The sequence below is a fragment of the Rhincodon typus genome, chromosome 13 (genome assembly GCF_021869965.1).
Source record: "Rhincodon typus isolate 14 chromosome 13, sRhiTyp1.1, whole genome shotgun sequence".
Classification (NCBI taxonomy): domain Eukaryota; kingdom Metazoa; phylum Chordata; class Chondrichthyes; order Orectolobiformes; family Rhincodontidae; genus Rhincodon; species Rhincodon typus.
In genome coordinates this window covers 2,586,096-2,602,348 of record NC_063344.1, presented here as the reverse complement: position 1 = coordinate 2,602,348, position 16,253 = coordinate 2,586,096, and the positions used below count along the sequence as shown (strand labels likewise).

The 16,253-nt window shown below is 42.0% G+C and overlaps 1 protein-coding gene across 1 annotated transcript in view; it reads right to left on the bottom strand.

Moving 5' to 3' along the window:
* The window catches only part of LOC109918187 (collagen alpha-1(IV) chain-like), a 197,314-nt gene that overhangs the window by 16,794 nt on the left and 164,267 nt on the right, over positions 1 to 16,253 (bottom strand). The window contains exons 19-24 of the mRNA XM_048604479.1: positions 15,997 to 16,131; positions 14,685 to 14,783; positions 11,022 to 11,111; positions 10,264 to 10,403; positions 8,341 to 8,467; positions 6,925 to 7,005 (exon numbers count right to left, since the gene is read on the bottom strand). Of these exons, the coding sequence (XP_048460436.1) occupies positions 6,925 to 7,005; positions 8,341 to 8,467; positions 10,264 to 10,403; positions 11,022 to 11,111; positions 14,685 to 14,783; positions 15,997 to 16,131 (672 nt within the window). The remainder of the gene's footprint in view (positions 1 to 6,924; positions 7,006 to 8,340; positions 8,468 to 10,263; positions 10,404 to 11,021; positions 11,112 to 14,684; positions 14,784 to 15,996; positions 16,132 to 16,253) is intronic.

Here is a 16,253-nt window from a genome sequence, read left to right as displayed (position 1 = left end):
ACCTACCAGCCTCATTCCCGCCTCCTTGACCGGTCCATCTTCCCTTGACTGACCAACCCCCATCCTAACTCCCCACCTACACTCACCTTTACTGGCTCCATCCCCGTCTCCTTGACCTGTCTGTCTCCTCTCCACCTATCTGCTCCTTTATCCACCTTCCATCCGCCTTCCCCCCTCTCTATTTATTTCAGAATCCCCTTCCCCTCCCCCATTTCTGAAGAAGGGTTCGGACCCAAAACGTCAGCTTTTCTGCTCCTCTGATGCTGCTTGGCTTGCTGTGTTCATCCAGCTCTACACCTTGTTATTTCTGTCTTGGGCATGCTGCAGTGCTCAGTGAAGCTCAGTGGAAGCTCGAAGAACTGCACCTTATTTTTTGCTTGGGGATCCTTCAGCGTTCAAGACGCGATACTGAGTTCAATAATTTCAATAATGGTCCCATTAGCAGCTATTGATTCTCCCAGGCTGACCATTACCCATTCTTTTGCCCAACTGTTGTTCGCTCTCTCTCTGGGCTCCAGGTTCACCTGCTGTTTACTCCTCCCCCCTCTCCCCACCCATCTTCAGCATATATACCTACATTTTCCTAGCTACAATCTAAAAGGTATCTGGATAAGTATATTAATAAGAGGGGGTTAGAGGGATATGGGCCATATGCTGGTAAATGGGACTAGATTTATTTAGGATAGGTATGGCATGGACGCGTTAGACCGAAGGGTCTGTGTCCGTGGTGTATATCTTTATGACTCTATACAAACAGTTCTGAACAAAGGTCACTGGACTCAAAATGTTAACTCTCCACAGATGCTGCCAGAGCTAAGTTTCTTCAGCAATATCTGTTTTTGTTTAGGATTTCCATTATCTCTAGTTTTTTTGGTTAATGAATCTGTCCTGTTAATCAATACTGAATAATTATTACTGGGATATGCAGAATGCAAAATTTAATTCCATTTTCGAGCTACAGTATTATTTTGCTGCCTGAGTAGTTCCTGTGATATTTGAGCATGCTTCTAACAAGAACAAAGAAAATTACAATACAGGAACAGGACCTTCGGCCTCCAAGCCTGCACCGATATGCTGCCCATCACAACTAAAACCCCCTACCCTTCCGGGGACCGTATCCCTCTATTCACATCCTATTCATATATTTGTCAAGACACCCTTTAAAAGTCACTATAGTATTTGCTTCCACTGCCTCCCCCGGCAGCGAGTTCCAGGCACCCACCACCCTCTGTGTGAAAAACTTGCCTCGTACATCACCTTTAAACCTTGCCCCTTGCACCCTAAACCCATGGCCCCTGGTAACTGACTCTTCCACCCTGGGAAAGGCTTCTGACTGTCCAGTATGTCCACGCCCTTCATAATCTTGTAGAACTCTATCAGGTCCCCCCTCAACCTCCATTGTTCCAGTGAGAACAACCCCAAGTTTCTCCAACCTCCCCTCATAGCTAATGCCCTCCATCCCAGGCAACACCCTGGTAAATCTTTTCTGTACCCTCTCCAAAGCCACCACATCCTTCTGGTAATGTGGCGATCGGAATTGAACACAATATTCCAAATGCGACCTAAGGTTCTATAAAGCTGCAACATTACCTGCCAATTTTTAAACTCAATGCCCCGGCCGATGAAGGCAAGCTTGCTGTATGCCTTGTTGACTACCTTTTCCACCTGCGTTGCCACTTTCAGTGACCTGTGTACCTGTACATCCAGATCCCTCTGCTTATCAGTACTCTTAAGGGTTCTGCTATTTATTGTATATTTTCCATCTGCATTAGACCTTCCAAAATGCTTTACCTCACATTTTTCCAGATTAAACTCCATCTGCCATCTCTCTGCCCAAGTCACCAACCAATCTATATCCTGCTGTATCCTTTGATGGTCCTCATCGTTAACCGCAATTCCACCAACCTTTGTGTCATCGGCAAACTTACTAATCAGACCAATTGCATTCTCCTCCAAATCATTTATATATTTTACAAACAGCAAAGGTCCCAACACTAATCCCTGAAGAACGGCACTAGTCACAGCCCTCCATTCAGAAATGCACCCTTCCACTGCTACCCTCTGTCTTCTAATACCGAGACTTTACATTCTGTATCAGCCTGCCATGAGGGACCTTGAGATGCGAGCTGCAGTAGATGCCATTTTGTAGCCTGCACAAAGACAATCCCCTCAAGTATGGAAACAACTAGATTGTGCTAGCTACCTCTAACATTGACTTGACACAAGCACTGTCAGTGTGCAGCACAGTGCTTAAGTAATGCCAGCACATAGTCTTTCATAGCTGGATATGAATTCAGAAGCATGAAGGATTCCTTTACCTTTGTGCAAAATAGATTGTCATATTCTTTCATGTTATAGAGTCCTACAGCATGGAGATGGGCCATTCGGCCCAAACAGGTCCATGCCGACCAAAATGTCTATCCATGCTAATCCCATTTCTCTGCACTTGGCCCATATCCTTCTAAACCTTTCCTATCCATGTATTTGTCCAAATGCCTTTTAAATGTTGTTAATGTATCCACCTCAACCACTTCCGCTGGTAGCTCATTCCATATGTGTACCATCCTCTGTGTAAAAAAGTTGCCCCTCAGATTGAGTCAATGATGAGTAGTGTCATTTCCGGTTTTGATCTGTACGAGTCTGTATATGGAACACACCCTAACACACTGGCCACACTGCCCTACATCAAGAACATATCAAAACTGGCAACAAGACTCCTAAGACCACTAGGAATCACGGTAGCCCACAGCCACTTTACGACAAATATTCACAAGGATTAAAGAACCCATTCCCACAACATGCAGAACCAACATGGTTTACGAAATACCATGCAATGACTGCCACAAACATTACATCAGACAGACAGAAAGGAAAGTAGCCAGAGTACATAAACATCAACTAGCAGCAAAAATGGCACAATGAACTCTCCCTAATATCGGTACACTCAGACAATGAAGGCCATCATTGGGACAAGGTAACTATAGTAGTCCAAGCCAAACATAGACACACGTGGGAATTCCTAGAGGCATGGTTCTCCACCCGTAATGCAGTCAACAAACGTATAGAATTGGACCCCGTATACAACCCATTCAGATCAAAACCTGATGACACTAATCACCATAACGGACCAGAGAGTATAAATTCCAAGGGCAGTAGAATAACATTGCTTCATCGGAGGCTCCACTGATGATGTCACCTAGCATGATGACAAAACGTCTGAATGAGAACAAGCCAGCTTGGCAAGCAAGTCAACAACCTCACCCACAACCTGAGCTACAGATCTTTGCCAAAACTTTAAATGCCCCTAAGGTTCCTATGTATTCTTTCTCCTCTTACCTTAAACTGATGCCCTGTAGTCCTCGATTCCCCAACACTGGGAAAAAGACTGAGTGGATTCACCCTATCCATGCCTTTCATAATCTTATACACCTCTATAAGATCCCCCCCTCAGAACAGAGAAAATTACAGCACAGGAACAGGCCCTTCAGCCCTCCAAGCCTGTGCCAATCCAGATCCTCCACCTAAACCGGTTGCCTATTTTCCAAGGATCTGTATCCCTCTGTTCCCTGCCCATTCATGTATCTGTCTAGATACATCTTAAATTGCGCTATCATGCCCGCCTCTACCACCTCCACTGGCAACGCGTTCCAGGCACCCACCACCCTCTGCGTAAAGAACTTTCCACGCATATCTCCCTTAAACTTTTCCCCTCTCACCTTGAAATCGTGACCCCTAGTAATTGAGTCCTCCACTCTGGGGAAAAAAGCTTCTTGCTATCCACCCCGTCTATACCTCTCATGATTTTGTGGACCTAAGTCTACTAAGTCTCAGTCTCCTACACTCTAAAGAAATCAGTCCTAGCTTGTCCAACCACTCTCTGTAACTCATGTCCTTGAGTTCTGGCAACATCCTTGTAAATTTCTTCTGCACTGTTTCCAGTTTAGTAACATCCTTCCTATGGCAAGGTGACAAAAACTGAACACTTTACTCCAAGTGCAGTCTCACCAACGTCCTGTACAACTGCTATATAACTTCCCAACTTTTATACTCAATGTCATGACTAATGAAGGCCTGTGTGCCAAAAGCCTTCTTCACTGCCCTGTCTACCTGTAACTTCACTTTCAGAGACCCATGCACCTGAACTCCAAGGTCCCTTTGTTCCACTACACTCCTTAAGGCCCTACCATGAACCATGAAACTCCTACCTTGATTTGACTTTCCAAAATGTAACACCTCACACTTATCTATATTGAAATCCATTTGCCATTTCTCAGCCCACTTTCCCAGCTGATCAAGATCCTGCTGCAATTTCTGATAATCTTCCTCACTGTCCATGATACCATGTTTGGAGCTATTTGACATGTCGCTGTTGTGTGGAAATGTTTGTTAGTTTCTAGAGTCACAAAGCGTTTTAAAGTTGTACGGGTAGTGGTGCCACGCAAGCTGACATCAAAGCCTCTTCACAAACTATTTTAAAAGCAGAAGTCACACAAAACCAGGTTGTAATCCAACAGGTTTATTTGAAATCATAAGCTTTCATACCACTGGTCCTTCGCCAGGTGAAGTGGATGGAAATGCACAGGCACAGAATTTATATACAGAGAGATAGTGGCAAGATCCTGAAAGGACTACAAATCACAAGCTCACTCAAGTCAACCTACTTGCCATGATCTCTCTGCATGTAAAGTCCGTGCCTGTGTGCTTCCCTGCATTCACCTGATGAAGGAGCAGCGCCCTGAAAGCTTGTGACTTCAAATGAACCTGTTGGGCTATACCTTGGTGTCAGGGACTTTTGACTTTGTCCACCCCAGTCCAACATTGGCACATCATATTCCAAAAGCAAAATGCTGAAAATCTGAAAAACAGAAAGCACTTGAAATATTCATCCTGTCAGGCAGCAGCTGTGGAGACAGAACCAGAGTTGACACTGCAGGTGAATAATGACCTGCTATCAAGTTAGAAGGGTTCTTATGAAGAGTTTTCAACATCATGTAAAATTAACTCTTTTTCTCCCCTGAAGTTTTCAAACCCGCTAAGCATTTTCTATTTTTAGCTTTGCATATTTACTTGCTCAGAGACATGAGTGTAGCAGTGTGAATCCCCACAGGTCTACAGCAAGAGAGGCAGAATGAACAGAGGCCAAACAGAGGTAGAAAAGCTGTTTGAAATATGGGTACAGAAGAGAGGAGAATGGAAGCTTTCAAGCAGGAGGCCTTATCTAAGGATGTGAAGAATAAAGAACAATACAGCACAGGAACAGGCCCTTTGGCCCTGCAAGCCTACGCTGCCACATTTTGCCTTTCCATACTAAAACTGTCTTCACTTGCAGGATCCATATCCCCTATTCCCTTCCTATTCATTTATTTGTCCAGGTGCTTCTTGAATGCTGCTATTGTGTCTGCTTCCACCACCTCCTCTGGCAGTGCGTTCCAGGCATTCACCACCCTTTGTGTGAAAAACTTGCCTTTCACATTTCTTTTAAACATCCCCCCTCACACTTTGAACATGTACCCCTTAGTAATTGACCCTTCCACCCTGGGAAAAAGCTTCATACTTTCCACTCTATCCATGCCATTCACAATCTTATAAACTTCTATTGGGTCACCCCTCAACCTCCTGCGTTCCAGTTCAGGGAGCAGTTCTCCAATATGAACCTTCATGAGGAACAGTATGAACGACATCTGTTCTTCAGTGAAGGCACCCTCACTGGAATCACCTGGCTGCTGCTGCAGCCAAAACTGCAAACCGAGAGTTGGGCAAGGACTGCAAAGCCAGTTACTGTTAAGAAGACCATGGCCATAAACCTCTCTGCACCTGGCTCCTTTCAGGCTGGCACTAGAGATAACCCTTGGTTATCCACAGAGTTGCATAAAGGAGGTGACTGAAAATATATATTTTGAGAAAGCTGAAACATGTAATGCTCTTTTGCAGGGGAAGGAGTGAACAGAATACATGGAGACAGTGCCAAGAGAGAGGGAAAATAAAAGCAGATGCAAATGAAGGAATTGCTGATGATAAGCCAAGATTTCACCCCATCCCCGTCATCAACATAAATACCACCCTATCCCACCTGAAGAAGGGTCACTGGACTCAAAACATTAACTGTATTTCTCTCTCCACAGATGCAGCCCTACCTGCTGAGTTTCTCCAGCATCCTCTCAGTTCTATTTTTAACAACATTGCTTGAGATGCTGGTGCTGAACACATGGCAGCATGTATATAATGAAAGCCATGCTGCCACAAGAAATGAAACAAGTGTATACCATTGAAATACTTCTGCCTGGAAGATTGTAAAGGAGCTCTGCGGTTTGGCAGTGAAGAAATGTGGGGATATTTCTAATAGGCATTTCTGGATTTCAGCCTTTAACAACACATGCAGAGCCCAGAAAGTGTGGTCAGATTTCTTCTGTTATAAAGCTGAGCACTGATAGGTTCATTGTTGTTCTCATTCCAAATTCCTATAATTAATAATTTCATTAATAAAATGTATTCCACAATAATGACCATAATTCCTGCTTTAGCTAAGAGAGAAAATTGTTGTAAATTGGAAGTGCTGACCTCCAGACTGGAATTCCCCATATAAAAACTTATCTTGCTTTGAGATTTATATTGGAATACTACATTATACAAGTCAACCCTAAACCAAAAACTTTTATTTAGTTCATGAAATTGTACAAAGCAATCCATTGCTATACAAAGGTTATCAAGCTGGGGCTTAGGTCTCCAAACAGTTTGAACAAGTTGAGGCTGGGAAATGCTTTGTAAATTGTCCATCCCCACTCACGCTACTTTGCTGGAATTATGGTGGAAATTCCAATTATACATGTCAACAGTGTTTTCACTGCACCTCCAGGAAGGTAATGGCAGTGCAACAATGACCAGCTTCCCAGAGTATATTTTAGCTAAAGGAGCGAAGAATCTTACCTGGAGTTCCTGGGACACCTTGACTTCCTGGTAAGCCTCGTTTCCCATCAAGTCCTTTACCGCCTTTAGAGCCTGCAGGACCTACAGTTCAACATTCAAAGGTACACAGTAAGTAATAGGCTGGATTCAATTGCTGAACAATATAGACATTTTGCACTAGCTTCCAGAACAATTTCTGGCACACTATACGCTACAACTTATATTTATACAACATTCATATAATTCAAAAGAAGCTGGAGAAAGAAACAAACTCTGAGTGGGAGAAAAGAGCTGGGAATTTTGGGAATGTGGCTGCATAAACTAAAGAAAACCAAATAAAGTTAAACATGTTAGAAGTCAGGGAGGGAGTAAGTAAGTTAGACACATTTTGTGAGGGAGCTCTAGAAGATAGATAGCTAGTTGTAGAATGAGCAGCAAGTGACAATATAAACAAATCAGAATGGTGGAAATAGAATAGATCATTATCAGAAGAGTCAATGTTGATGTAATAGGGGATAAGACTAAAAGGAGATTGCCTGAAGTAGGATGGCGTGAGATGGTAAAAATCTGGAAATGGATTGGGAGTGGTATATGACTTATTGGAACACGTCAAGAATGGAAGGGTGATAGGTCCAGAGAGATTAAGAACAGGCATTGGCTTGCTGAATACATTGTAATTTTTGGAAGGCAGAGAGGCCAACTTGGATAAAACTAGAGAAGTTGACTTTTGAGGAGATACATGTATGGATTAGAGTCTCAGTAATGACGGAAAATGACTTAAATAATGTGAGACAAGGAAAGGAAAATTATTTCTGGGTTATACAGCTTGTCAGGGTTCTGCATTATTAACTTAGACTAAAATGGTAGTCAAAGTGGTTGATGGAATATTAAATAAAAAGCTTGCACGACGAAACAGGAGACAGGATGATTTAAGCTTGTAGTAAATGGGAAGGAATTATAATTTGTCTAAGACTTGATAGTGGATCAAGCAACTGCAGAGTTGGTCAGTAGTTCTGGAATCAAAATAAGAGACAGAAGAGGTAAATATATGTCAAAACATGCTCATAGAACTTGGTTCTGGGCTTCTAACATATTATATCACTGAGAGGCAGCATTTGAAAAATGAGTGAATGGAACCAGCAGTAATTTAAGGCTACCTGATGCCGGTGATGACTGTGAGGGGAAGAGTGGAGAAACCATTAATAGATTTGCGTGGACAGGGCTGGAACAGATATGAATGAAGCTAGAGGATTGAAATAGTATAGAGATTAGATGTTTGATGATCATCAGTGGTGTTAAAGGCAGCAGAGAGGTTAAAAAGAACCAGCAGGAACAATAAACTATCATCTTAGTCATAGACGATGTACTTGTGCCTTTCACCAGTACAGCTGCCCATTTTTAATTTGGAGACGGTTGAAACAATTGAAGACATAATACCTGGAAAACCTGATTTGCCTTGGTCGCCTTTCTCACCAGGTGTCCCAGGACAACCATCAGTTCCTGGTTCACCTCGAGACCCAGGAGTACCCGGTAGTTCTTTTGGGGCCGTAGGACCTTGATTACCCTAAGATAATACGAGGATCAAAGTACAAGATAATTTATTGACTTGTAGATAACTTTTTACAAATGATTGTTCCTTGTTCAGAAATTTGCATGATAAATTGGTCCTGCTGTTCTTGTGTTTGATTCATGGGTTGCGCAGTTCTTATTGTTTAATGGAAAGGTGTGTGTCCTGCAATGAGGGAGCACTGATCTCTGGCACCTCGATTCCTAAAGTGTGTTCATATTATTTAAAAACAGCAGTACTGTTGATGGATAAGTGACCTGATATGTAACTACAGCCTGACTTTTTGCCATTTGTCCTGAGTCCTGCCCCTGAATAGGGTAATGCCTGGTTTCATGAGGACAGGATGGAGGGTGGGCCTGAGTATGCAGATGCCTGGTTCATGAAGACAGCTAGCCATTTAAATGATCAGCCACCTCCAGTCAAAAAATGTTGTCATCCTTATGGTGAGGAACCCAACATGTGCAAAGAAGAACATCAGAGCAGGTCTTTTATTTTGTATTTCCCTATACAGCCAGGGTACCCCTTTGTGTCCGGTCCTGGGATATCTTTGGGGGACATGGCGCACACCTTTGGAAGAGGTGAAGTTCATCTTTGAGAGATGCAAAGTACCCAAACTGGGAGAAGTCAGGTAGCCTTTAGGATTGATAAAAGTAGGCATGTCTATATGTAAAAATACATAAGCCTTTTGGACTGTGAAGTTGTCAAAAAACTGTCAAGGGACTTAAATCTGCTGGCTTACCATTTAAAACAAATGTTAGAATTTAAAAAATCAGTGCCAGATATTTCACTATCTGTAGACATAAGACTGAGGTCTATCATTATTGGATTTGTGCTGCATGACTGATTTCCTAGCCTATCATTTTCACAATGGGATGCCTAACTGCTAAGTGAGCAGTCCAACTGATTGCTCCACTGTTTATAGAATAGAAATGTTTGTCTTCATAAGAGATTAGTCAAAGGAATTTCAATGAATTGATTTTTAAAAAGTCAGTGTGTTTTTTTTTACAAGGAGTGACATAGTAGACACATAAAATGAAGCTATCTCAGTATGGTTCTTGAGGGCTTTCCATGATGAATACTATGTGAGTTTGCATGGAGAGGGAAAGTAAGTGGGTGGTGAGTGGGGAGTATAGGTTGTCACAGGGCCATGGAAATGAGTTGGTAGGTGGGTGAGCAGAATAGGCTGACAGATGGTATGTTGGGTTTTGGGGCGTGGGCAATGTGGCACAAGTGTCAAACAAGGTGTGAGGGGCATGGGAATAGGCGGAGCATGAGGTACGTGGTTAAGCATGGATAGGGCATTTGGAATGAGTTGGGGCTGGTAGAGGAGAGGATATGAGGGGTGCAGCCTGGAGGGCCACTTTTGGTGTCCTTTTTTATTCATCTTTCACAATGCGCTGGTGCACTGAGATAGGACTTCCACACAGCCAACCTTCGCCTGCAGCAGCTTAGTGTCTTGTTGTGGAGTTCCTTGGCCTGTCTCCTAAGGAGCCCCATCACCTTGGAATAAAAAAGTGAAGTTCTGGGTCACTGTATCCCTGGTTTGGGGTTGTGGTGATGGGAAATGTTCCATCTCTCTCCTCTCAACCAAGAGCAAAGATCCAGACCGGTATTTTTTCCTGAATAGATGCTGCCAGGTTTTCTGCACATTTCAAACATTTTTTTCCAATATTTCAAATTAGCAGCATTTGCAATATTTTATTTTTCAATGTATTTTTGGATTCACGATATGAATAATTTAATTAAAGAAAATTGACTGTTTGGTAAATAATAAAGGTTCAGAGTTAACTTACCTTTTCTCCTGGAGGGCCTGGGTTGCCATAGACTAATCTGCTTGGTTCTCCTTTCTCTCCCTTTGTGCCAGGAATGCCGTCAGAACCAGGTAAAGCTGAAGACCCTGTTGGTCCAGCAAACCCTTTTTCTCCCTTGTCACCTGACAAAATGATCAGAAAAGAGTTCACCTATTGCATCACATTGTACCTGATTTGGATGTCCCATATGTACTTTTGTTATAATTTGGTTAGGGCCTGTTAACATTTAAAAAGAAACAAAATATCTTTCTTTAATCAACAGACTTACACCACCAGATTTCACAGTTTTTTGACAAAACAGCTTTAGTGTATATTAAAAATATACACACTTAAAGAAAACAAACACTACCAGCAATAAGCTTTGTAACCACATATGCTATACATTCAGGCTAATTACTTCTGTAGAGTCCACCTGCAAGTATGTTGCAGAATTCTGGAGGATTCCCTTCACCTCCAGTTTTTTCTGAGATAAAATTTTCATTCACCACCTCTTGGCTCAAGATACTCCAATTCCTTATTCTGCTCTGGGTTGTCCTCAGAATGAATTACACATCCAAATTAATTTGCATTTCAGATTAAAAATTTCCGTTAGAAAAGTGCTTTGTGAATCTCTTTCAGTATAGGCTGTTGCTTCTGAATAAAACCATTTCAGTGAATTTGTTTGATTCATAGTTTTATATAGTAGAATCGTTTTAGAAACATACTTCACTCCATCTACATGTTCCAAAACTTGAACTTACCTGGCAGGCCCATTGGACCCGTAGACCCAAGAACTCCATCACATCCTGGATTGCCTGGATTTCCTGGTAAACCTGGATCACCTGGTGGACCTGTTTGGACGAAAGGAAGACAAATATAAATTTTACAATTTTCCAGTATCAAGTAACACAGCAGCACATGTCTGTTGCCTCTCCCTCTCTAAAGCATGGTTGGGAAGCAAATTATAACATGGTAACATGGTAATTATAACATGGAAAGCATGCTGGCTCAGTGCTTAGCACTGCTGCCTCACAGCGCTAGGGACCTGGGTTTGATTCCAGCCTTGGGTGATGGAGTGGAGGTTGTGCATTCTCCACATGTCTGCATTTACTTCCATAGTCGAGAGATGTGTAGGTTAGGTGGTTTGGCTATGCTAAATTGGTATGTCGTGACCAAAGATGTGTAGGATAAGTGGATTAGCTGTTATAAATGCAGGGCTACGGAGATAGAGAGGGGAGCTGGGTCTGGGTAGGATGTTCTTTGGAGAGACAGAATAGACTCGATGGGCCAAAAGGCCTCTTTCTACATTATGAAGATTTTGTGAAAGCAAAGAATCACAGTGGTCTAGATTAAGATTCAAATGAAGAGATAGAATCAGACAAAAAAAACCAAGAACAATTTCTTCTTTAAACTTAAAACACAATGGAAAGAATTTAATGTTCTCATGTGATGTGAATTTGTAGGTGGCAGGGGCATTTAGTCAGGTAGAGTGTGTCCAGGTGGGGATTCCCACCTTCCCCACCTTCTTGCCTTTGTTTTGATTAAGTCTGGGATGAGAGAGCTTGCTTGTGGATGGTTTTCCTGGTTCAATGCCAATTGAGCACCTTGAATAGGCAATTAATGTCCAATTATGGGCCTCATTGCATCCGTGGCAGGGGCGGTAGTTATCACATGGGAAGTCTTAAAAATGGACTCCCAAGAGTCACCTTGATATCAATCTGTGACTGCCTGATAGAGAATCAGGGTATTTGGAAAGGAGTGAGAGCCAGGCGAGAGGCACCATATAGGTCTCTTTTCAGGACCCCAGGGCCCCTCATCAGCAGCCCTATCCTTGTAGCCATCAACCTCCTCTCATTCACATTGTGGCCCAAATCCCTTACTGATCCTAGGACCCTAGTGGATGCATTATCAGCAAATTAAATATAAAATTGGCTTGATGGTAGGAGACAGAGGGTGGTGGTGCAGGGTTGTTTTTCGGGCTGTGAGGCTCTGACCAGCAGTGTTCCACATGGGCCAGTATTGGGTTGACTTTTGTTTGTCATTTATGAGATCAATTTGGATGAGAATATAGGAGGTATGGTTAGTAGGTTTGCAGATGATGCCAAAATTGGTGGTATAGTAGACAGTGAAGGTGGTTATCTGAGATTACAAAGAGGTCTTATCAATTGGGTCAATGAGCTGAGGAGTGACAGATGGAGATTAATTTGAATAAGTGTGAGTTATTGCATTTTGGTAAAAATAACAAGGGCATGACATACAATTCATAGTAGGCCCCTGGGTAGTGTTGTAGAATAGAGAGACTTAGAGGTTGAACTACATAATTCTTTTAAATTTGCAACACCGGTAGACAGGGTGGTTAAGAAGGTGTTTAGCACCTTTGCCTGACTCCATTGAGTATAGGAGTTGGGACATCACATTGATGTTGTACAGGATGTTGGTGTAGTACTGTGTGCAATTCTGGTTGCCCTGCTATAGGAAGAATATTACTAAATTGGAAAGGGTTCAGAACAGTTTTACCAGGATGTTGCTGGAAATGGAGGCTTTGAGTTATAAGGAGAGACTGGATAAGCTGGGACTTTGTTCACTGGAGGCTAAGGGGTGACCTTGTAGAGGTTTAAAAAGTCATTAGGAGCATAGATAATGTGAATAGCAAGGAACTCTTCCCTAGAGATAGTAGGAACTGCCGATGCTGGAGAATCTGATATAACAAGGTGTAGAGCTGGATGAACACAGCAGCCAAGCAGCATCAGAGGAGCAGGAAAGCTTTCCAACCCTGCTTCTTTGACCTGTCTGTCTCCTCTCCACCTATCTTCTCCTTTATCCATCTTCTATCCACCTCCCCCTCTCTCCCTATTTATTTCAGAATCCCCTTCCCCTCCCCCATACCTGAAGAAGGGTCTAGACCCCAAAACGTCAGCTCTCCCGCTCCTCTGATGCTGTTTGGCCTGCTGCGTTCATCTAGCTCTACACCTTGTTATATCGAACTCTTTCCTTGGCTGGGGAATTCAACACTAGGGGGCTTTTTTTTTAAGATGAGAGGAGGAAGTTTTTAAAAAGGATGTGAGGGGCCACATTTTTACACAGAGAGTGGTTCTTGTGTAGTAAACTGCCAGAGGAAGTGATGGATGCAGGTGCGGTTACAACATTTAAAAGATATTTGGATAAGTACATGAACAAGAAATGTTTGGAAGGATATTGTCCAAATGCAGGCAAATAGGACTAGTTTTGTTTTAGAACATGGTCAATGTGGACTAATTAGACCAAATGGTTTGTTTCCATGCTGCATGACTCTATAACATCTATCCCTACTCCACAGGTGCCGAAGGTAACAAGAATCTTCCGGCATCTGATTGACTGACAGCTCTTGGGGAATTGGAAGAATTTTCCCCTTATTTCAAAAATTGTTGTATAAATATTTGCGTTGTGCAATTTCTGGCCTCATCTTAATTCTGCACTCAATTCTCAAAGCCATGTCTGGTTGAGCTAAGAGAGGGGCTACTTTTGGCACAATACAAGCGTTTTCTTAATGAAGTTGAGAGGGGAAAAGGGAGCAGGAGAAATAGAGAGAAGATCTTGCTGCTAATGAAAGTCTGTGCCTACAAGAGGTGGAATTTCTCAAATGTTGCAAAAGTTAGCAGCAGCACTTAGTAAGGAGTGGCATTGGATATGAGTCGCATATGCAATGCATGGCAGGGGAATGGAAAAAGGAAACAGAAGTTGGTGTCTATACGTAAGGTCTTCTATAATATCATTTGGTCCCCAGTGCCATTTTATTGGCTTATGTGTGCTCCCATTGCGGATGCCCTACACAACCTGGTACATCCAATGTGGCTGAGAAGCTTCATCGGGCAGGCATAGAGTTCTCGCCTGGTTCCTATGAGGAAAGTTGAAAACTTTGCTGGTCTGCCCTTCCTATTCCCATCCATAAACTGTTTTCAGCTTTCTAGTGCGTCTTACATTTGTGCCAGCAGGGGTACTTAGCCCAGATTTACTGACCCGCCTGAAATTGACGAGCAGCCTCTTTTCGAGCTGACACTTGGCTGGTTGGTATTAAAATGAAATTTCCATTAACGATAGGCAGAACTGTCAGCCTCCCCGCAGCATCCTGGAGGGAATGCTAATGCTACTTTTGGTAATAGGAGAATCAGTCCAGATAGTTTGATTTCATGAAACAAAAACAGAAAATGCTGGAGAAACTCACAGATAAAATCTGTGGAGAGAAAGCAGAGTCAACATTTCAGATCCAGTGACCTATCTTCAGGATCTTCTTGAGTAATTTCTGTTTTTGCTTCAGATTTACTGCATCTGCAGTTTTTTTTTGTTTAGTTTGGCCTCATGTAAGGTAAAGGCAAAAAATCTTGACACAATTATGTTATATTTCAGCAATGAATTTATTGTGTTTAATTGTACTTGAATCCTGGTACCTGCTGGACCTAGAGGTCCTGGTGCTCCATCTTTACCTTTATGACCCGCTTCACCCCAGGAACCAGTCTCACCTTTTGGTCCCGTTCTTCCTTGCAAACCTGGTAAGGAAATGTGATATTTATTTTGCAATTTAAAAAGTATAATTTCCATCTCAATCTTTTAGAGATTCTCAATTTAAAATTAATCTATAGGAGGTTCACCAGATTGCTAAATGGAATGAACTGTCTTTTGAGTAAAAGTTAAAGAGATAGTGCTTGTTTTCATTGAAGTTTAGATGAATGATAGGTGTCTTATTTGAAGTATTGTCAAGGTGGACATGGGAATGAAGTTTCCTCTTGTGGATGATAGCAGAATTAGGGGGCACTTTTAAAATTGAATATTTTTAAGGCAAATGTGGATAGATTCTTGTTAGGCAAGGGATCAAAAATGATCAGGACTAGATAGAAATGTGGAATTTGAAACAGAGATGAATCAGCCATGATCTTATTGAATATCGGAGCAGGCTCAAGGGCTGAATGGCCTACTTCTGGTCCCAATTTCTATGTATGTCTGTATTTGTTATTCAGTCCCTTTCCTTGGCAGGGAAATATATTTGCAGCCAGGAACATAGGCAGATACCCAGTTTCAGTTGTTTCTAATGCTGCTGTTACATCAGTCTTTCAGAAGTGAAGAAATTTGACCTTGAGGGTAGCTCATTGTCTATTTGCTTCCATCACTGTAGTGATGTAGGCAACATATGGGAAGGCATATTGACTTTGTGTGATAGTGATACATGTGTTAAACAAGCAAGTTGGCAGCCTAGTTTAGAGAAATTATCACCTGATTTTTACTTCCAATGACAAGCTGCTAGTCTGTCACATGAACCATTGAAGATAATTGGAAACATTATGTAGTTTGAAAGCAGCTTTAATGGCTGAGTGAGCACAACTAAGTAGAAGTATCATCTTAAATACTTGCTTTTGGAGGACATTCTGCAAACTTCAGCAGTCAATGCTTCTGTTCTCATTCAAATGCTGAAATAACAACCCTATTGCGTTATTAAAACTTTTGCACAACTGTAAAGGAGCTGTTATTTAGGAAGGTACGTAAGGGAATTTGGATTGGTGTACAAAATATGGCATCATCTGTACGATATCTTGATTTTCGTAATTTAAAAGATAGCCTGTGGTATTTAGTTGTTCAGGGAAACCTGGAACTAAAGGATATGGCCAATGTGTGTTTAGATGTGGATAGATGTGTTTAGATCAATAGATGATAAGTTACTTCGCTTTTTATTTTATGCAAATTTTCAAAAAACTTATTGTGGCTTACCTTGTGGCCCAGGGTCTCCCATCACACCTTTTACTATAATTGTATGTGTAACTGGTTTAATTCCTTTTTCACCTTTTAGACCTATCAGACCAATTGCACCTTCATTACCCTTTGGTCCTGATTGACCTTCAGAACCTGTGTTTAACAGCAAGAAAAACAAAGAAACAAATGCACTTTGTTACTATTAGTAGCAGTACTTCCTTGCAGTTTTTTAATGGATTCAAAGTTCTGAAACTTGAAACCTTGAAATGTGTGTT